The 23,078-nt window shown below is 46.2% G+C and overlaps 1 protein-coding gene across 10 annotated transcripts in view; it reads left to right on the forward strand.

Annotated features, from left to right (window-relative positions):
- Positions 1 to 16,405, forward strand: part of NEDD4L (NEDD4 like E3 ubiquitin protein ligase) — a 303,889-nt gene extending 287,484 nt beyond the window's left edge. For 9 of the 10 annotated variants that reach the window (XM_059706201.1, XM_059706202.1, XM_059706203.1 and 6 more), the window contains 7 exons: positions 1,222 to 1,295; positions 2,437 to 2,497; positions 5,162 to 5,221; positions 6,924 to 7,031; positions 8,303 to 8,399; positions 8,879 to 8,951; positions 11,458 to 16,405. In XM_059706201.1, coding sequence (XP_059562184.1) covers positions 1,222 to 1,295; positions 2,437 to 2,497; positions 5,162 to 5,221; positions 6,924 to 7,031; positions 8,303 to 8,399; positions 8,879 to 8,951; positions 11,458 to 11,560 — 576 coding nt within the window. In that variant the 3' untranslated portion in view covers positions 11,561 to 16,405. Of the gene's footprint in view, positions 1 to 1,221; positions 1,296 to 2,436; positions 2,498 to 5,161; positions 5,222 to 6,923; positions 7,032 to 8,302; positions 8,400 to 8,878; positions 8,952 to 11,457 lie in introns of those variants that run through there. The other variant, XR_009454097.1, reaches the window with a different exon arrangement.
- The last annotated feature ends 6,673 nt before the right edge of the window (positions 16,406 to 23,078 follow it).

The raw sequence follows: 23,078 nt of genomic DNA on the forward strand, positions 1-23,078 counted from the left end.
GTGATGTGGCATATATTTGTATGACTATGCGTTTAGCATCTGCCTCTCCCACCAGGCTCAGCCTTGGTGATGGCAGCACGGGTTCTGCTTTTCGCTTACCTTTGTGCCCACACTACTTGGCGTACCGCCTGGTATAAGGTAGGCACTCAAAATAGAGTCATTGAACCCACACTGTGGGCATCAGAGAGACACCTGTGCAAGCCTCTCACTGCTTTCAGTCTCAGCAGAGCTGGTGACTGGACAGTGCAGTTTATTCTGACCCAAGAGGAAGCCCAAGTGTCCCTCATGCCACAACCCCAGGTCATTTCTTCAGTGGAGTGCAGCTACCACAGGTGTGAAGTGTCCGTGCCCTTGGTCCTCCTCGGTGTTTTGTTTTTTTATTCTACAATTAGAAAAAATCAGACCATGAAGTGGTGGGAGCCGTTGCTTCATGTAATGAAACTGCAGCTGCTGTCATTATTTTGTGATTTGTTTTCATCCTGATTGATGAGAATCTGGAGTGCTGGTTTCTGGGACCGACTAGGAGTGTTTCAAATGAACAAATTTCAGTGTGTTTGCACAGCCATCGTATGCCAGACAGAATAAACTGTACACCCATGTGCTTCCCCAAAGTTTCTATGAGAAGACACATATGGTTTGTAAAACAGTCGGCTTCGTCCTCCTTCCCCTCCTGCTGGCCACTGCTCAGTACACATTGGTATTAGCTGGCTCCACGCGCAGGAAAGGGCCATGGCTCAACCTCAGTTGCTTTGCTCTTTACGGTCAGGTAGATCCCTCTCTGCAGCCTCATGTCTTAAGCTTCTTTCTTTAAGTTCCTGAGTTTTGCCTGTTTAAAAAAAATCCCACACATCTTTTTTTATGACTATAAAATTTAATTTTCCAAAACAAATAAGATACATTAGGACTTGGGTCTCTAGTCTCAGTGGACATACCCTGTCTTTTCTGTAAACAATTAATTCCTTCTCCATTGTTGCTAATGTCTGAAGAATAATGAAAACTCACAACCATAAAATAGTTTGCCTTTAATGATAACATCTTTAACTGTGTTTTAACATCATAAAAACCTTGTTAAGCATCCTCTTGTACACAATGCCTATTTCCTGGAAAATATTTCTGAATCAATTTTGCTTATCTTCCTCTTATAGTGAGACATTATTACCCAGTAATAATCCACAGAATAACTTCATGATGGTGACCATTATTTTGTCTTTGTAATTACAGACATATCAAGTGGATCTGAAGCCCAATGGGTCTGAAATAATGGTTACAAATGAAAACAAAAGGGAATATATTGAGTACGTATATGCACATTTACAGTTTTTCATTACGTTGAACAGTATGTCAGGTGGCCTGAACTTGGACCATCTCAGCAAGCAGATAGCACCCTGGACAGCAAGGCTGTCCTCATTCAGAAAGTTCAGACTTTGAATAGATTTTAGAATACTCCACCCAGGTGACTAGGGTGGAAAGTCTGGGGATTCAGACATTGTGACATGTGTTGTGCATCATTCCTTGCAGTGGATTCCTTGAGGTTTCAGATTTGGTGGGTGTGGGGTTGGGCAGAGTTGCAGCTATCTTAGCTGAGAAAAGGATGATAGAAATCTCCACTTGCTCCCTGACACCTGCAAGCCTCTGGTGCAGGAAGACCTTTGGGCTGCTGGCCGCAGCTCAGCACAGAAAAGACTGGTGGGGCTGAGCAGTGGCTGTGAGGGGGGCTGGTCCTCGAGGGCCGTTGCCATGTGCCCCCTCAAAGGTGAGAGCAGTGATGACAAGGTCTTTGTGCTGTTTCACAACGAAACACCTTAGAAGGTATCCGAAGTTGATTCACCCGGCAGTAAACTCTGCTGTCACTAGACATTGTCACGGGGGAGACGGTTTCAGTGGATTTGTTACATAAAGAGGTCTTATCGTTAATCCTCTATATTATAGTATTAGAGTATTAGTGTACATCATTTTGCTTATAAACTGTAGGTCATGGTTGAAAATCGGTACAATGTCTATTAGAGTGAAATATCATTTGATAAAATAAGTTGTGCTGGTACTCCCTTTAAAAATGTAAGTACATATGTATACATAGGTGGGCGTGTACATACGTGAGTTTATATGTGTATGCATGTTCTTCACATATGCATATGTATTCACATTCCATGACCTTTAGTCACATTTATAAAGCAATTTATATAAACTAAGCCTTAATCTGGAGAAAAAGAAATCAACTGTTCCTTTGAACTCCTGAGTGGAATTTTAGGTTTTTCACATGTGTTCTAGTTACTCTCAAAAGAATTAATGAATAAACAGTGCATGCCACAGCCCTGGAGCCCCGATTTCCTTTGCCGATGTAGGGGTTTCTCTCCTTTGTCTGATGAGCCTCGATTGAAGCTGTGTGAGCGCTGTGATGACAAAGGTGCTTAAACACTGTTCCGTTTTCTCCCGCAGCTTAGTCATCCAGTGGAGGTTTGTGAACAGGGTCCAGAAGCAAATGAACGCCTTCTTGGAGGTAAGCTGCGCGGCTGGGATTGTCCACCTGTGTCTGTAGTCAGAGCTGGAGAGAGGGCACTCCTGAGGGCGGGGTGGTGGGCACGATCACCCACCACATGATGGGCACAGGCTGGGGACACACGGCCCAAAGGTCAGGGCCGCACAGCCTGCACCATGGACCAGTCCCCAGGGCAGGAGTGTCAGCCACCACGTGGCCACCCTTTCATTTTGTTAGTTTAGTGCTCTCGTCTTTGCTTCTTATGTCTTAATGTTCCCTAACTGTTTTTAAAGAGAAATTTTTACAAACTTGAACCAGAGGTAGGCCCCCATGGAAGCCAGACCCACTGGCCTGCATTTCTGGGTGGTGCCCAAGGGAAGGCTGGGAGATGCACCTCTGTCTTTGGCAGTGCGTGATGGGTCCCCCGAAGCCTGAGGACTCCGACTGAACATACCAAACCTCCTCAGTAGCAAAGCCATTCCCTTCATGCTGTCTTCATGGCTCCTCACAGACTTCACTCTTGTGCAGCACGTGGAAACATATTTTCTTAGGCTGAATTTTATCTTAGAGCAAAGTGCCAACCACCTTGTGCCAACTTCCACTGGATGACATGGGGCACAGGCACCTCTCAGAGCCAAGGATTTGATGTCAGTGGTGCCCCCGGATCCCTTGTGAGAGGCCTGGAGGGGATGGATTCGTCGTTTTTAAAAATGCTTCGCTTTGACCCAAAGTGAAATGCTTTCTTAAATCTTGATAATCTTTGGGTATTAGTTACTCAAAGCAAACCTAGAAACAAGCCCCAACTATCTATACTAATAAAAGGGTAATATGCTAATTAGGGCAGAAGTCTTCTGGACATCCATCCGGACAAAGCCACAGCGGCTGCGAGGCCCGGGGCTCAGGCAGCCATGGGCTCAGGCCTCGCAGCCACTGCGGCAATAGGGGCGGCACCTTCCCCTGATTAGCCCGGTCACCTCCTGCAGAGGGAGGCCAGATTGCAGGGAGCAGGCCTAAGCCATCAGTAGGACATCCTGTGAGGACTCCCAGACTTTGAGAGAGGGCAGGCTGGGCTGAGGGGACCCCCCAATCCCCAGTGCATGAATTTTCATGCACCCGGCCTCTAGTACATTATAAATTCCCAGTGAACTGATGCGAAATTTACCCCAGCTCCTGGTGATTAAGAAGCCCCAACCCCAGACTTCAGGGACTTGGGGGCATAAGTATGGGTTAGATACACTTGAGAACAACAGGTTTCATACTTTATATAAGAAACCCTGGGCCCCACCCCACCTGATCACTCTATACCAGCGGTTCTCAACCTGTGGGTCGCGGCCTCTTTGGCGGTTGAACAACCCTTTCACAGGGGTCGCCTAAGACCATCCTGCATATCAGATATTTACATTATGATTCATAACAGTAGCAACATTACAGTTATGAAGTAGCAATGAAAATAATTTTATGGTTGGGTCACAACATGAGGAACTGTATTTAAAGGGCCAGAAGGTTGAGAACCACTGCTCTATACTTTCAAAAATCTGGCCCCGCCCTGGCCAGGTAGCTCAGTTGGTTAGAGCATCGTCCCAATATGCCGATGGGGTTAGATCTCTGGTCAGGGCACATATAAGAACCAACCAATACGTGGAACAACAAATCTCTCTCTAAAAAAAAAAACAAAAAAAAACACCCCAGCCCCTACCAAGGCCCAAGGCATGGCACCTCCACTTGGCAGTGACATTATCTGTGAGCTAGAGCAGGCTTCCTGTGGATGCTGGGCACCCCGGTCTCTCCTGTACCGAGCCCACTGCCTCCTTGTGTGTTTCATCTAGTGCGGTGATGGCGAACCTTTTGAGCTCTGCATGACAGCATTTTGAAAAACCCTAACTTAACTCTGGTGCCGTGTCACATATAGAAATTTTTTGATATTTGCAACCATAGTAAAACAAAGACTTATATTTATATTTATTTATTTTATATATTTTATATATTTAAATGCCATTTAACAAAGCAAAATCAACCAAAAAAATGAGTTCGCGTGTCACCTCTGACATGCGTGTCATAGGTTCGCCATCACTGAATTCTAGTGCCGTCAGGACCTGATTCTTAACTGTGTCCTCTTGCGTGTCTATAGCACGTGTATTTTAGGACACGCTGGCTCACAGACTGCCTCATAAGTGACTTCTGGAATCTGCCGGTATTTCACAGGGCTTCAAAAACTACTCAAATATCTGAACCTTCTAGATCAGTGATGGCGAACCTTTTGAGCTCGGTGTGTCAGCATTTTGAAAAACCCTAACTTAACTCTAGGTGCTGTGTCACATAAAGAAATTTTTTGATATTTGCAACCATAGTAAAACAAAGATTTATATTTTTGATATTTATTTTATATATTTAAATGCCATTGAACAAAGAAAAATCAACCCAAAAAATGAGTTCGCGTGTCACCTCTGACATGCATGTCATAGGTTCACCATCACTGTTCTAGATTCTATTCTTCTTCAAAATTTTTATATCATGACTAGGCTGTTTTTATTAGAATTGAAACTATGGATGCTATTGCTGATATATAAATCATTAGTAAAGAATGTGTTTTTTCCTGGATAATCAAGAAAGTTTTGTTTTTTTTTCTGAAAAATTTGCCTCTTTTATGGAAAAAGGTATTTAGGGTGATTTTTTTTTTCTTTTCAGGGATTCACAGAACTGCTTCCTATCGATTTGATTAAAATTTTTGATGAAAATGAGCTGGAGGTTTGTATTGTAAACATTTTGTGTAAAGTAGATTTTTTAAGTTTCTTATAACTTCATAAATGATATCTTAACGTTCTCTGATCCATAATGTCCTGGGATGTCAGCTCAGGTGAATCTATTACGGGTCTCGTAAGGGGCTTGTTTGCCAGTCAGGGAGTAAGGAAACAGCAGGAGTCGTCACCTGCAGATTCCTTGTCCAGGAGAGGGCAGTTCTGGGACAGGCGGGACAAGCAGAGGCCCCCTGATCTGGTTGGGTGCATGGCCCACAGCCCCAGGTGAGGAAAACTGCTTCTAGTAGAGCCAGGGTTGCAGCACCAGTTGGGGTAGCAGCACCCTTCTCCCAAGGCCCAGCTGCACCCCCTCAACCCATCCATCCTGTCAGTGAACTTGAAGTTGTCTGTGTTAAGGGAGGAGAAACGTCAGAAGTCAACAACAGGTAGTTTGATATTCAATTGTCTCAGCTTCTTTGTGTTGAGGTAGATGAGAACTATCAATTTATAAAGCAAAGGAGCCCAGCCAGTGTGGCTCAGTGGTTGAATGTCCACCTATGAACCAGGAGGTCACGGTTTAGTACCTGGTCAGGGCACATGCCCAGGTTGCAGGCTAGATTCCCAGTGGGGGTGTGCAGAAGGCAGCCAATCAATGATTCTCATCATTGATGTTTCTCTCCCTCCCTCCCTCTCTCTTCCTCTCAGAAATCAATATAAATATGTTTTTTTTTTAAAGGCAAATGACTCTCTCTTTTGATGTTGAGAGGAAGGTTGTGTCTGCTCGGAAGCTGTTGATGGGATTCAATTAGTCATTTGTCCAAACCACATCCAGAGAAGCATGTCTTGTAGACTGGCTTTTTGTGCTTTTATCTTAAAATGGAAACTTCAAGTAGATGATGTCATAGACATCATATAGTGTAATCCCTTCATTTGCCTGGGGAAGGGGGAGGTGGACGGGGAGTGGGGGAAACTAAGGCAGGGAGAAGTCAGTGACCTCACAGGTTTACCCAACAAGGTTTTGGCACAGTTAGGCCTGGGCATCCCATTCTCAGCCATCTGGCTCAGTTCTCTTTCTTTTTCATTTAGTGCCTCTGCAGGAATGTCATGTTCATTTGTCCACAGGAAACCGTCCCTACTGGAGGGTTAGATGATAAAAAAAAGCAGGCTTAAGGCTAGCTGCTAAGTCAGTGAGCCGGTCACCACTTAGAACATAGGTCTGCCTCCATAGAACATGCTTTGGGGTCACTGGGCAGATGGGTAATTCGCCCTTCCCCGGGATAGATTGATTGGGGCAAGATGAGGTCTTGCTGTCATAACACACAAATTCTTTTGTGGGTGAGGAGGTAGTGTCAAATATTGAGACAAATAACCTCTCAGAAGGGGAAACAGCTAGGGTAATGAGATATAAATGGAGCATAAGAAAATCTATGAGCACTGTGCTCAGATTAGAGAGGGAGGGAGGAAAGATGATCAATCTGGAGTTTCCATTTCCATCAGGAAGTGTGGTCTGTACAGGCATTAGACCTGGGCCCCTTATTACCAACGCTGTCTCTGGTCTGCAGTGGCAGGTCAAATGTGGAACACATTCCCTGCATTTGTTTCTGTGAACTCAGGTCAGCATGCTGGCCCTGAGGAAGGCCACCTCTCCGAGTGTGATTTCTTTGGGAATCACGTTGTGCCCCATTTACAATTCTGCTCTCTCTCTTTCCTAGTTGCTGATGTGTGGCCTCGGCGATGTGGACGTGAATGACTGGAGACAACATACTATCTACAAGAACGGCTACTGCCCAAACCATCCTGTCATTCAGTGGTTCTGGAAGGTAAGGCCAGGGCCTCCTGGGCCCACACTCAGCTCCTCCACCTGGGTCAGGCCTGAGGGCTCTGCTACCCTCCCCACGGTCTTGCTTTAGTTTAGCTGCGCAAGTTGGGACTCTGTCAGTACGTGGGCTCCTGGCGGAGAGAAGAGGCAAACCTGAGCTAGAAGCAGCCCTTGTATAACTCCAGGGACAGCTGTCCTTGATCCTTACCGCAGCACACTGCCCTTCTTTAACCCCCAGATTCAAGTGGCTTCTGTTTGAGGAACCCATTGAGTAGATGATTCTGAAAAGGAGGTAATTGGATTCAAGAGTTGCAGGAGTCCTCCAATGTGTGAATAAGAATGGGAGGCCTCTGGGCAAAAACCTGCTTTGGAAGCTGACTTTTCCAAGATACTATTTTCGGTTAAAAAATCATTTTCCCAATTTTTTTGTTTTGTTATTTTCAACACACATTTTGATCCTTTATATCTTTCAGGCTACAAATGAAATTTTATTTAGTATCTTAGGGCTAATGTTTGCATTCTGTTTAGCTTAGGAGAGAAGTGAAGTGGGAATGAGTGGGTCCAAGGGAGAGATGGTCAAGTGACTTTAAAAAACCAGTTACAGGAAAAAAAATGATTTTTTGCTTTACAAAGATAAGAAATCACATCACTTGTTTTAATATCTAAATGACTAATTTCAATATTTCAGGTGCCAGCAGAAATAGAGATAAAAAGAAAAAAGTAGATTCTTCAAACCCTACCCTAGTCCAAGTCTCGTTTAGTTTTGATTTTTGGATTTTTTGTTTGTTTGTTTTTTTACAGCAGTTCAAGTAACATTACCAACTCAATTCTTGTAATAACCCAATTATGTAAGATACACAGATTATTTCAGAGGCCTATCCTTGCTCTGTTTTTCTTTTTTAAGTGTCATCTTTCAAGAATCTGTCTACAGTCTGAAATCCCACCTCATAAACTGGGTTCCCCCAGTGTCGACACGTCTCAAATTCTGTATATTATCATTGACTTTCAGGGAACTGGCAGATCTCACACAACAGAAACTGAGCTTGGTGCCATCAAAAAGACTTTGCTTTTTATATCTCTTATTTTGACTCATTGCAGAAGAAGAGACACTGTGATCTCTTGCTCTCTAAAGTAGAGAGGCCAACGTTGCGATGGCCATTAAGAATAAAAGGACCGTTTTCAGAGTCAGCCACCTAGGTCTTACATTGCCGTAGAAGTAAGGTGTGCCAACTGTCATGTGGGGATATAGTGACTTTCTGCCTCTGTTTCCAGGCTGTGCTGCTGATGGACGCTGAGAAGCGTATCCGGTTGCTGCAGTTTGTCACGGGGACGTCCCGAGTACCTATGAATGGATTTGCTGAACTTTATGGTGAGCAGGAGACTATTTGTATTTTTTGTTTGTTTATTTTGGTTTTTGGTCTATCTTTAAAAACTAGATTCTGCAGAATCATCCACATGGCTGTAAACTGAATGTTGACAGGACACCTCACCTCCAGGGAGCAGGATTCCACATTGTTTACTATAGATTAAAAAAGTAACACTTTCTGCTCTGCGTATTAAAGGTTATGTTTCCTTTTTCCCCAAAATGTAGTTTTAAACTCCCAAGGCTCGGCTGAAAGGCAGTAGCAGCCCGCACTTTCATTGTTGTGATGTCTCTTCAGCTCAGTTCCATCTGAAGGTGACACAGAGCATGTGCTGTGAGGTTGTGCAAACCTCTTGCTTCCTACAGCTAAATAATAAACATTATGCTGCCGTCCTAGAGAGTGTCTGGGCTCACCCTCTCTTTCTTAGTCACATACTTCCCTAGAGCACTGCTAGCATTCACTTTCCTTTTCTCTTTTTGTCTAGGTTCCAATGGTCCTCAACTGTTTACAATAGAGCAATGGGGGAGTCCTGACAAACTGCCCAGAGCTCACACATGGTAAGTGACAAAAATGTACCCGTGTCAACAAGCCGTATTCTCACCCAAAGAGTAAGGATTTTTTTTATTATTATTGATATTTAGAGAGAATGAAGGGAGCGGGGGAGGCGGGAGGAGGTCAAACCTGCAACCCAGGTACATGCCTTGACTGGCTTCCTAACGATGGTCTTCTCCCCAGAACAACTGGGCCTGGCCCAGGGGAGTGCTAATTGTAGCCACACTGGCTGGCAGGGCGGGATTCCGTTCTCTGTGTGCGTGGCTGTCTCCCAACCTCGCCTGGACCTGTCACACAGGAAACCAGCTTTGCTGGCTGCCTCACAGCAAGAGTTCCTTATACAGTCCGATTTAGCCATATGTATCTTTAATGTCTTCCATGTTTCCTATAAAACACACAATTAAGCTTCAAAATGCAAACCTGATTTACCAGGAGAGCAAGGGCTGGTAGGTCTGGTTCTTTCTGGCACTTTCCATCACTCTCTCAGATGTAATTATTGGGTGTCCGATATTTAAAGGGCTTCATTTCATTGCCCTGTCCAAGGTCACATATTACACTTTACTAAAAATACCTGCTCTTTGTTGTCAGCTCTAAGAACAATCCCCTTCGGCCCACCATCTTACCCACGAAGACACTGAAGCCCACGGGGGTAGGGAAGTCCACGGTTAGTTAGACTGCCCCCGGCCCCCTGACCTCGGTGGCAACGGTCACTACACTCATTAAGCACTTAGTGTGTTCCCGGCATTGTCCTCGGCGCTTCGTGTGTACCCACCGGTATCGTCACTGCAATTCTAAGAAGTGGGTCATATTAGAGGGGAAACAGTGGTCACAGACCTTCAAGAATGCATCTCCAGATCCCTAAGGAACGCAGGCCCTCAATGGAAATACCAACTTAAATTAATACTAAAGCTACCTTCTGTGATCAGCTCTTTTAAATGGGGTCTGCAGGCATGGAGTTCTGTCTTTATAACGTAAAATAATACTCGAGGTTGTCATCAGAATGAAAACCAAAATTAAAAACTTCTTTTAGACTTACTGTTTTAGGGTTCCTGGGTTTCTGAGAACTCCACTCTGAGAAGCAGTGGTATTCTCTGCTATGTCTTACAATGTTGAGGAACTGTTAAAAAATCCGAGAGCTTAGTGTGTCTTATTAAACACTTCAGGGGTTGGTAAAGGAACTACTGTGGACGTGTGTTTTTTACCGCTGCTGATAATCATTAGCTTTTCAAACTTGGAATCATATGTCATTGCCAGGAGGGAGCAGTCTTATACACTGAGACAGCACAAACAGTGGTTAGAACTGGGCTTTGGAGCCAACATAGGTATGAATCCCAGCTCTAATGCTTACTGTGTGACCTTGAGTAAGTTACCTAACCTCTCTGTGCCTCAACTAGGGATGAAGCAAGACCTACCTTATAGGGTAATTACTAGGATTCACTGAAGTCATAAATAAAAAGTACTTAGCAGTGCTGACTGCACAGAGTAAACCATCATTATCTGTGGCACAGGTGGGTGGCCATTTTCATGACAGGTACACGTCAGCAGTCCAACCCCCAAGGCATGAATCCTGTGACTGGGGCTCTCACTCCTCATGTCCCATGTGGGCACTCAGTGAATGGTGAGCGAATGATCACAATGCTCACCATCTCTGGGCACTTGCTGTGTGCCAGGACACTTACATATGCTCGGTTTTGACCCTTCCAGCACCCTGCAAGCATTTCCTCCATTTCGCCAGAGAGCAGACAGACTCAGAGAGGATGGTGGCCCGCCCAGGTCACACATCTGGCAAGTGGCTGAGCCAGACTTTGAACTTGGTCTCTTAGACAAGTGTGCCTTGCTACCAGCAGGGGGATTTGTACACCCCAAACGAAACCTCAGGGTAAATCAGGGCTTTTTATAAATACAGCTTTTCACTTCACGTGTCTATTGCTTGCCTGACGTTAATTGGTGGAGGCAGCTTAGCTTTGGTTCTAGAGCCCAGGCAGCCTGGCCCTGGTCTTGAGTCTGCCGCACTGCCAGGGGCGAGAGCTCGGACACCGTGATGTGACCTCTCTGTGCGTCAGGACCCTCATCTGCAGAACAGAGAAATCACTACCCTGTGATGAAAACCAAGGCCTGTGAAACCAAGCGGTTGGCTCAGGGCCTGATGTCAAAGTGAGAGCATTTGGGAATGACACGGCTCCATGCATCCAGAACTCCTAATGCATAAAACCTTCTGTGTTTATAGGGTTTTGAAATCTTAGAGTGTATGTCAGTGTCTCCTATGGAACTGGAGTAGAGAGGTTTCATGGACTATTAGAAAAGTCTTTTCTCTCCTCGGCAGGTTATATAGCCTATTGGGTGTGGACAGTCTCCTCGCTAGTATTTATATTCTGATCATCAGAATTCACTTCAGACATTTGCATACTCTTGCTCCAACACCAAATGCCCCTTAGCCAAATCTAGGAAATGCTGCTACAACTGAAGGATACTAAGGATGGCTTGTCACCTACACTTTTGTTGCTGTTGCAGCTTTAACCGCCTTGACTTACCTCCATACGAAACCTTTGAAGATTTACGAGAGAAACTTCTCATGGCTGTGGAAAACGCTCAAGGATTTGAGGGAGTGGATTAAGCGCCCCTGCCTCGGGTGGTGGTTCGTCCAGCAAGTCCTGCTTGCACTTTTGCGTTTGCCTAACGGACTTTGCAGAGACGATGGCAGGGAGCATTGCACAGCATGGCTCCTGGAGCAGAGCCTTCGCCCGTGACTTGCCCAAGTCCAGACGTGGGAACCCAGTCCCAGGTCCCGTTTCTGCATTTTCCACCGTGAATTATCAACTGGTTGATGTGTACACTAATTACATTTCAGGAGGACTTAATTCTATTTATGTTGTGCCTCTATAGGCAAAGCCCTTAATAAATATTTTGCATACTTTATAATGACAATGAATGGAATTAATCACTCTACAGGTATAGTATTACAACTCATGTTTACTTTTTGAAAATGATTTAGACCGATTTTCCGATTTCATTTCATTACAATTAAAGATGTCTCATGTACTTGGAAAAGTGAGCATATATTTTTTTGTATTTGACTTTGATGCCAGGTTTAATGTCTGTGACATTTTTGCTTTTGAAGTACTTTGACACCCCTGCACTCGACTTTATTAGAACTGGAAGACTGGTTTATGTCCAAATCGTTCTTACAGACAAGTACTTTGAGAGCATTTAAAGTATAACATTAGGCATAATGATAATTTTTTCCATACTCAAAATGAAAACAAAGTGGATATTAGATTTTTTTGTACAAATTTAGCATAATCGCTACAGGCTGGGAGAATTGTACCATAGCATGACAAATTTTGTGTTGACTGGAAGGAATCACACCATTATTCCCTAAAGTACTTACACGTGTTCTAACACATTTGAGACGGGGTTGGGCGGTCATTTCTTATAGGAGAAATTACTTAACCCTTTCTGATGCTGTACTTTATCTTTTATTATATTTCCCTCTTTGCTGTTCGGGGTAGAGACATTTATTTGAATGAAACTCGGCACTGCCTGATCTGAAACTGGAAACCAGATCTGTCTAGTCTCCTGTTGTATGCATTTGCTGATAATTGCTAGATCACAGTTGTTCTAACTGCACCAATTCCGAAGGCACTTTATGTACTTCGTGGAGGTCATACCTGGTTTGGTTTCTGTTTTGTTTCTTGTGGACATTAAATCTGATGATTATTTCTCTCCCTGCACACATCTTTCTGGTGCCATACCTGTCAACAGTGAATCTGGCTGCTGGTGTATAGACCCTGGCTGTGAAGCTAAGCTGACAGACCTGTCCTCGCCAATCATTTTTTGATTTCTGCTCAGAGATGAGTTTAATACGCACGCGGTTGAACCAGCTTTGTTCCCTGTGGCGTGTTGCATGCTGCTTCCGTGCTGTGGGCTGCCTGTGTCTGTCATGTGCCAGATGAAAAGAGAGCAGGAGGACTTGCCCCCCTGCGGCCAGGCTGTCGAGCTGGTTGGGGGGCAGGGGGAGGATGTGTGCACAGTGTGATCCTTGGCTGCTGTAACTCCTGGTGCAGAATTCTGTTTTGAGAGATCACCCGAGGCAGTGTGGGAGTTCAGCCCTGCTGGCTTCTTACTCTGTGTTGTCCTACCTAGACCCTGAGGTGGTTACCAGGGAACACTAGAGATCTGATCTCTCGCCAGTCATAAATAAGACAAAAATGATGGCTTTAGGGCCTCTGTTTGTTATGCAAGAAGGACCTTTTGGTGGAAGAAATTCTGTTTTGTGGCTTGTGAGAAGCTGTGTGTTTGTGGTTGTAAATGAGCTAAAGTCCACGGTGTCTAAAGAAGGTGGGTTTCTGCCAAGCTGAGGACTGGCTCCCTTTGCATATTGACTTTAAAGTACCTAATAGTGACCAGAAAACGTAGATCCTGAGTAATTAGGGAGAAAAAACCACAGTGTTGCTCAGTATTTTTATCTGTTGGTGGAATCTCCCCCCGCCCCCAACAAATGTCTCAGTGGCAAAACCCGTTCGTACAGTCCCTCCTTGTTCCAGGGTCAGCTTTCTTTGTCAGACTTGTGCCAGAGCCTGGGTGAGCAGCGTGCTGGGTGCGTTCTGAGAGTGATCATGTGACTGGAGGGGAAGAAATCCAGCAATTCTGGCATAAAGACTGGGGGGTCTTCTATCACTTTAAAATTATATATTCAAAATCAGAGTATTTGTTAAATGCAAATTAGACAAAGTCTTAAAAATATGAAAGAAAAAATCACTCTAAGATAATCTGTATACCAGGAACAGATGAGAATTATCCACATATTGCCCCTATAAATATTTCAATAGCAGTGATTGTGAATGACAGTTCAGTTCATCTATTCCTTAATATCTGATTTCAATAACAGCTCAATAGTGCTGGGTTTGAGATTCATTTTTGCTTGTTTGTAATCCAAATAAGGTTTCCTAGTTCTCAACAATTCTCCGTGTTTCACTCTCTGTTGAAAGTAGTCATATCTCTTGTTTCCTCTAAATCTTGACCACTCTGCGTCATCTTCGGGACGTAATGACAGCAGGCAGTAAAGAAAGCATGTCAGGTGAGGAGCAGAAGGATGGGTCATTCCATGGGCCTCCACCTCTCTGGTCAGCAGCCTGCGTCACCCTTTCCAGGTGTACCCAGCAGTGACCCTGCTCCAGAGTCCAGGGAGCCTCTGTTTCCTTAGCAATCACTTGAATCCACGTGTGTGTGTTTTAGTTCCTAGAAGAAGGCATGGCTATCATGGGCCGGTTTGCCTTGAGTTTAGGAGGTAAGTTCCCGCGTTTACATACTACATGTTGAAGGTCTTTGAACATCAGTTATCACAACTGTCTGTTCTGGCTATTTCTCTCCCTGCCTCTTGTTGACCTGGAGATCAATTAGGAAGGTCCTGTCGGTGGGATTAGCTTCAGGGGCTGTGCTGCCTGGAGAAAAGGAAACAACGAGCCTTTGTCTGTTTGGAAGTTGTGTTCCCAATCAGCACTCTTCTCTCTAGCTCCCCAAACATTTCCATTATTTACCTTCCTGTAGCCAGGCCTCTGCCAGGTCACAGTGTGAGATGCTTCTTTGACTGTTTGTTGCAGAGATGTTGTAGCTAACATCAGTTATTCCCTAAGGGTCAGGTGACGAATGCTATCAAGAGACCTGACACGGATTATTCCTCCCGCCTTCTGAAAAGTGGTTTGCAAAACATTTGAAACACTTTCTCCATCTCACATTAAGATAAAAATAGACAGCATATACTATTGCTGTTTGATCTTGCCAGGTCCAAATTGGCTCCCTTAAAAGCCAAGTTCATATGCAACAAATTACTAATTGTTCTAACAGTTGCTAATTGCTGAACACTTGACTAGTATTTTCCTAAGTCTTATCTCTCAGCTCTGAAATTTTAAAACCTAGAAAATGAGCCTGGGTTAAACAATTCTCGATCTCCTGCCTACTGTGCTAGCTGTGCTTTCTTTGCCTCTTTCCTCCTCACCCAGAGTCTGCACCCCTGTACTGACAGGGAGGGGAGGACGTGCAGTCCGGTGTTGTTTTCCGCCTTGCCAATAGGGGGTGCTACTGTGCAGGGTAACTGCCTGGTCTGCTCCCTTCCTGACCCCAGGAGATCACTACCTCTCTGGCATCCAGGCTTTGGGATACATCCTGATAAGTCAAAACTGCCAATTTCAGGTCTGAGAAGTGTTTTTAAAAATCCTTACAAACTTCACTTTGTACTTTAGATTTTAAAACTGGGAAGAAAATGTGATATACTTTGGACCACTTTTTTTTTTTAATTTATCTAAGCCTTAACAAACAGTGTATATACCCTTGCATATGTCTACACACACACACACACACACACACACACACACACACACACACACGAGAGTTTTCAGTGTGTCAGAAAATGCCGTAGCATTAGGACGTGAGCTGTATAATGTTTTATAGAAAAGGAGAGCTTTCTGTGTGAACTTTTCCAAGAAAACCTCTCATCAGACATCTCTCCATCTTTAAAGGTGTAACGTGCGGCAATGCATGTTTAAAGTGCATGTCTTTCTGTTGGTTAGTCTGTTTGTAAGGAGTCACAATAGGACTCCAGCGACATTGGCCACAGACCTCTGTGAATTGCATTCTCAGCCTTGTACCTGTGCATCGCCAGCCTGTCTCGTGACCGTGACCCTGTGTCTGCAGACATCTGTGTTCCCATAGAAGCCAGTTTGCAGCTCCTACTGAGACTGATTTCACCTAGATTGTCACGGTTTCCTTCATGTAATAGTTCTGCGTAACTTTGTTCTTTCTCTACTATGTATGTAAAATATTTATATACAAATATGCGTACATATGCTGTCCAAATATATATGTATATATTTGTATAGCATTTTTACACCTTTCTTGAGCAGTCTGGTTTTGAAAGGGAGTGAGAGCTTAGTTCCTTCTGGTTTTCTCCAAGCTGTACCCTGAGAATTCTGACCCTCGGAACCAGAGAGAACCCCCCCAAGATGATGTTAATATGCTGTCATTTATTCAGGATCGATTATCAAATGAAACATGAAAAAAACACAGTGACATTGAAGGTGAAAAGAGTTTCAAGCATTCCAAATGAATTCTCAGTGTTTCATAACTTTGTCTGATAAACCCACCACCTGAAAAAGCCAAGTACTATTTGATACAGTGATTAAATACCAAACTACTTTGACATTTTTTAAGACAACTTACGGACAGTGCTCATTTTCACAATCAAAGTAGCTTTCGAATATGGTTGCATTTGATAAACACAGGAAAACTTTGGTTTAAGAACAGAACCCTTTGGGCTTTTCATTTTACTCGAGCAATCGAATGAGAACTTGTAGATTGTTTTCCTGACAGCAAAACAGTCATATGACAAAGTGAAGTCATTGTAAAGAAGTGATGCAACTTGTCAAATATTTAATAAAGAATTATGGAAGCTGGAACATTTCTACATCCAGTATGATGGCTTATCTGTTTAAAGCTTCTTCGTGAATGTATCGTCGGGCTGCCGCAGGTTAAATGCCTGCAGATTCAGAGCAAGTTCATTTCCTTAATCTCCCTAAGATTCCACACCTTTAGAAACAATTCTCGATCACCTACCTACTGTGCTAGCTGTCCTTTCTTTAGAAACATCACTAAAGTCTGCCCAAAACTCCTGGCTTCAGCTTAATGAGATGCACATCTGATCTTATCCATTATCATTTTATTAAACTTGAGTATTGATGACTATCTAACACTCTGTAATCCATGCCAGTCCATCCCTGCAAAGACAGTTCTGGTCTTTGTCCAACCAGTGCTCAATTTATGTGACTTAACGAAACTCAGTCACGAGACCCATCTCGGAAGAAAGAGGCTATCAGAACCCAGATCTCTTCTCTATCCTCGGTTAAAATTCGCAGATTCCTCAAAATGTTTCCTTTTTTCTTTAGGACTAAGCATCCTCATGATGGCCCTAACCTAATCCCCGCAGAGACTGCCAGGAGGGAACATCCAAGCAGGACATAACTCCATCCTTAGTTTCTTGTGACGTGTTTCTCAATTAGCGTGTTAGCGGGCATGGTATCTCACTGGAAAGGTGTCAGATTCTGAGCCCTTGCTGCCTCATCCAGCCTCACACAAACACAAGGGACTGGCCAGTGGACAGAACTGCTCTGAACTTTTTTATGCTCCTCCTTAGAGAAAAACACAACGTGAAGTAAAAAGAGTAGAGGAATAGATTATACCTCAGAACACAGTTGCTAGGTCCACCAGCTCTTGGCCTTTTCTGGAGTCCAAGAGTGATGTAGGCACTTCGGAAATTTTAAAGCCCCTTATAAAAGTGAGAGTAGGGTCTCCAGGAATTCTAGCTCCCATGGTTGGCCCTGGGACCCATTCATAGGGGTCCTGAACCTATGGGTGCAAAAGCCACTTGCTGGCCCTTTGGTGCCCTCTCGCCTGCCAGAGAACCTTCTCAAAAGCATGCATTTCCAGAGAGCTCGGGCTGTGGGATCTCGAAGCAAGTGTTTGTAGGACTTGAGTTGGACAGGAAAACACATGAATCGGGAATTGACTTCAGACCCAACACAGACTCCTTCAAACATGCATTGCAGACCCTGTCACGGACTGGGGGCTGCTCACTGGTGGGGACTCGGGGGTGAGACCGAAGACCCCCCCCCTTCCTTTGTAAGGCTGACCTCAGACTAGACTGGGGGAAAGGTAGTCAGCCCCAGTCACTCTGTCCCTCCCAACCCAGCCCCTCTGCAGTGCCCTGTCCTCTCCCCCACATTGGTCCTGGCCATGTTCCCCACTGGGATGCAAGTGGTGACAGGATAAACTGCTGGCAGGATGCGTGGGGAGCTCCTCCCCTTGCCTGGAGGTGGAGTGCCACCTCCTCTCGGCTGGGCCTTCTCGGGGAAAAGGCCTCCCCAGCGCCCAGGGCGTCAGGGGGGAAGGTCAGAGACGGCCCTTGAGTCTCAGCCTTGCCCAGGCCCCTCGCCGGCAGAGCCCAGAGTGGGACACAGCTCCTCCGTGTCCACCTAAAGGACTTCGTCTTAAAGTCTGAACTGGCTGTTCTAACTTAACCCATTGTAGGCAGGTGCTCCGCAAACTTGCCACTTCAGGGGTGCCTTTCAGCGCGCCCAGGGGACACATCACTGGCAGGTCTGCAGCTCGCGTGCATGGCTCGCTGTTGACAGGGCCCAGAGCTGTGGAGAGGAGCTTGGGGTACAGAGGGCGGGAGGGGAGGGCACAGGTTTTCTCCCAAAGCTTTCTGCTCACCTCCCCGCACCCCAGTGCTTGGGAAAGCCTTATTCTTCCCTGAGGGAGGGCTAACTTGCGGACACGTTAGCTTGGAAGGGCCGTGCACACCCCACCCAAAGGGACAGGCTGGCCGCTGAAGGTGACTGTTGCGGCCAAAGGTAAACTGAGTGGGGGGGGGGGGGCGGGGGAAAGGATTAAGGAAAGACAGATAAGAGAATGAAAGCTGAGTCTCGGTGGGACACTGGTCCCTGATGAGGAGACAACGCCAGCGCCCACAAGCCGTGTCTTTATAGCAGATGCCACGAGGCAGAGTAGGGGCGTGATCACGTTGTTTACAGCATTCTCGTGAGTTCCAACCTCACTCAACTATATGCACCTGAACTCTACCACAAGGCACGTGGGGCCACGTGTTTGGACTATAGGTTCAAGCTTACAACCATAGCTGTTGGCTATAATTGTGCTGGGAGGGCCCTGCCCTCCAGCTGGGACTTGCACGTGGCAATGAGAGGACCCTGTCCTTTCATTAGTCCGAGGCTTGGACCTGGCCAAAACCCTGTAGCCGCGCCCCATAGGTGACTGTTATTAAAGGAAAATTACACATTTGGGCAGTTTCTAAGAGCGATCCTGCTGCGGGAGTTCTGCCTGCAGTTCCCGGAACGAGGAAGTGAACAGTTTTCAGTCCTGCCTGGCCCTGTCCGGGCCGAATGGCGGGACAAGTTGACAGTGAAGATTCCGCCCTGTGTGTGCTCAGGGCTCCTCAGGCTCGAATCACACGACTGAGTACGTTTGACAACGTAGGGCCTCGGCCATGAGAGGCTGGGTGCTTGCCCTGGGTCACTCTGCATGTGCCCAGCGCTGTTGTCCTCACCTGCCACCTTCCTTCGGTGACTCCCAGGGCAACCCTCCCTCCCCTGCAGTGACCGGAATGGCAATGACCATGGGTGTGTCTCGTTCCTGGGAACTGGGAGGCCCGCAGGGAGGGGTGGTCAGCTTCTCACTCTGCCCCTGTGGGACTCTGGGCACCCTACCTTCTCTCTCCAGTGTCAGGTCTGAGGGAGAGGGGCTGCTTGTCACTGAGCCAGGAGAGAAAGGAGGGGCACTGGCAGCCCAGCTTGGGACAGCGACAGATGGCTTCTATGCCACCACTGGCGGAGCCAGGGATGGGGGCAGGGCCAGTAAGGCCAGACTTTTCTGCCTCCAATTCTCATTCCCTAAATCATCTCATGGAGGGAGACAGCTTGGCCCCCTCAGCCTCAGGGTGGGGCAGCATGCAGGTGGGCCCTGGAGTGGTGGGGGGAAGGGGGTTGAGCCTGAGCACAGGGGTGCTGGCAGCTGCTCAGCGTCTTGGAGATCTGGGCAGAGATGACAGCAGGACAATTTAAAGAGTTCACATTGACCTCAAGAAACACATCATCCTAGGGGGAGATCAGCCTTGGCAACCACCTGCAGGAAATTCTGTCTCTTCCTGGTCGGGCCAGAGCCCGCCACTCCTATGCCTTTCCCCTTGTCTTCCTCAAAGTCCAGGAGAAGCCCCTGAGCCAGAGTAAGGGCCCCAAAACGCTGGCATGAGGAAGCAATTCCTGGGTATCGGGGCTCCCCATCCCGGTACATGCTGTGCTTGGCAGTGCTTGCTCATCTCAACGGTACACTATGGGATTCTGGGAACCGAGATGAGCCTGTGGGTGGCGATCCCTTGCAGAGTGGAGACTTGAGCCCAGGTTTTCTGGCTCAGCCACCGTTCCCTTCAGACATTGCACTTTCCTGCCCACCCCCCACCCACTCCACCAAGCCTCTCAGTGGGAAGACCCAATACAGTCGTTCACACTAAGATGTAATGCCTGATCACACTAAACATATGCCTCCTTCCGGAAGTATTTTTATTTTAGCAAACTCCAAAGGTGAAGCTTGGCTTGAGCCAAAAGGGATAAAGGCGGGTATTTAGGTACCAGCAAACCATGGAAGGAAGGGTTCTTGCTTCAGACAACAAAATGCATTGTGCATAAGGGATGCCCGCCTGAAGAGACAGCTGTTCTCAGGGACAGCCCCAGCCCAGGGCCTCCCAGGGGGCACCCCGCCTCTGCTGCAGGGCAGACTCTCCACCTTGCAAGCCAGGGCCTCCTTTTCTCCAGGTGCCTCCAGCGCAGTACAAACCTGGCTTTGTCTAGTAGAGTTAAAGGGCAGTAAGGACCAGGCTGAGGGGTGGGTTCTCTACCCCCAGGAACTAACTGATGGACATTGTTGTATTCTTATAAAGCAGCGGTTCTCAACCTTCCTAATGCCGCGGCCCTTTAATACAGTTCCTCATGTCGTGGTGACCCCCAACATAAAATTATTTTCGTTGCTACTTCATAACTGTAATTTTGCTACTGTTATGAATCGTATTGTAAATATCTGATATGCAGGATGTATTTTCATTGTTACAAATTGAACATAATTAAAGCATAGTGATTAATCACAAAAACAATATATAATTATATATGTGTTTTCCGATGGTCTTAGGCGACCCCTGTGAAAGGGTTGTTCAACCCCCAAAGGGGTTGCGACCCACAGGTTGAGAACCGCTGTTATAAAGGGTCCTAGATATTATATTTAATATGATTTATGGGCAGAAAGTTTAGATTTTGGGTTTGTTTTTTGATTTAGCTTCCTTACAAAGTCTAAGACCTCTTTCGGCAGTGGAGTCTTCCCACTTCCTGTCACTACCCCCTCGTTCGCCCTTCCCCACCCCCCCACCCCCACCCCTGCCATGCCTTCTCTACAGTCTGTATTTACTTAGAGGATCCTTGCTTATTCATCAGTTGAGATTATCAGGGGGACATGCCCTCCCCGATGTAATGAGTGTTTAAACAAAACTCAGGCCTTTGAACCCTGACTCCAGTTAAAAAGTAACCGGCTGGAGACTGGATCGACAGGAGACAAATATTAGCTGTGAGGGCTGGAGAGACACAGCATTGGGAAACACCTATTGCTGGTGACATAAAAAGAGCAATGGTCATACCTATCTTGAGGGTCCAAGAAGCCCCAGGACCCTGTGACCTTGGGCCAGTCACCTTCTTGCTCTGCAAGTTGAACACTGAAGCCACCAGCCCTAAAGTTAGCTTCCAGAACTCCCTTGGTCTGGACAACTCCAGCCAACCTCTGCTCAGATCACTCTGCTATTAGCAACCCCCACCCCCTGGCTGCCCTCTGCACTCATGCCTGGTGCTCGAGGCTGCCTGGCTGTCTCAGAAGAGGCACCTGGCACAAGATTTCTGGTTGCTGCTTGGTGATCTCGGTGGGTGCCGACCAGGGGCGAGGGGAAGAGGCCTCTGTGTTTGGAACAGGAGGTGGCCCCAGAGGAGGTGAGCCTGCCCTGCCTTTTGGTGTGGGGGTGAGAAGTTGCAAATGACAGTCACCTCCATATGGGATGGTCCCAGCTCACAATGATGGGAAACTTTCAGGCACTTTCAAATTAACTTCCCTAAGTTTTTAAAAGGGGGCATCACCTAGGATATGTGGAAACAAAAGTTGCAAGATAGTGGTCAGTGGACCATAACTTGACGGCCCATGAACTTTATTTGGCCTGCCTAGAACTTTTTAATGAGACAATTTTATCTAAAATCAAGATTTGCAATTTCTCTTGAAAGTTTAGAAGACCTGGCTTCCATCAGCGGGAGCTGAATAGGGGCTGCCTTCTTTAGATGAGGCACAAACCTTCCAGCTTGCCACACTCCCCTCCACTCCCTCCGTCACACTGGGCCCACGTCACTCATTTATCTGCCCGGACCATGTAGGCATTTGAGTCTGCAACCTCTACACGTGGCAACAGGCAACTTGGATTAGTGTAATATTTGACTTGCATTGTCTAATATCGTTGTCACGATACACCCCAAGAGCCTGGAGGCTATTAATCATGTATATTGGGAGCCCAATCTCTCATAACTCTGTTTCTGTGTGTCTTGTCATCCCCTCCTCAGCTGGATTGGAAGCTGTGTCGTTCCCAGCCTCCTGCCCTGGAGTCCTTGGTGTTTCAAGCCTGGGAGAGGAGGGAATTGCATCCCCCCTGTTGATATTGTGTGGGTAGAGCTTTATCTCGGGGAAAGAGGATCTTGGGGGTGAAGGCTTCAACCCATCCCCCAAATTTTGGAAATCTCTTTTATAAAGACATTCTAATGCCCCAGAAATGCGCCCTCTTTTTCAAAGCCCTGCTTAAATGAAGAGTGGAAGAGTCTAGCTTTTCAAGCATAACCTTCTTAGCCCCTCCCCACCCCAATTTAGGGACAGCCTGGTCTCAAGGAAGAGACACCAAAGAGCCATAGGAAATTACTAGTAATTCTATAAACCCTACCGCAAATGTCAGGGAGTGGCAGGGAATGTCCCAGACAGTGAGAAAGACAGGTAGTTTCCTCCACAAGAAAGCATCCATTCATTCATTCACGAAACACTGGTTGATTGTTATTTGCACTGGGCATTGTGCTGGATGCTGAGGATGCCACATGAAAACCAGGGTCTTGGACCCCAGGATTCTCATTGAGTGACAAGACAGGAAAACCGACCATCAGAGCAAAATGGGCTACAGATCCACAGTCCCAGACTCCTGGCCCAAGGTGGGCATTTTGGAATGCAGATTTTTTTTTTCCATTTCAGAAAAATGCCATGTTACATATCCCAAACCTATGTCACACTGCCAGTAGAGTCTGGGCCAGCACACTATCATGGAACCCTTTCATATCTCTACAGCAAAGCATATTAACATTCACACTTAGTGGAATAAAGAAAGACTATAAATAACATGTCAGCTCAGGTGAGGTTGTTGCCATCAGATGAGCTGTTGCCCCGAATGAGATTGCCTCGCGTCTATAAAAAGTGGGTTTTGGAATGGCAGGTAGGGCATACGTCCTGCCCCG

This window comes from Myotis daubentonii, chromosome 8 (genome assembly GCF_963259705.1).
Source record: "Myotis daubentonii chromosome 8, mMyoDau2.1, whole genome shotgun sequence".
Classification (NCBI taxonomy): domain Eukaryota; kingdom Metazoa; phylum Chordata; class Mammalia; order Chiroptera; family Vespertilionidae; genus Myotis; species Myotis daubentonii.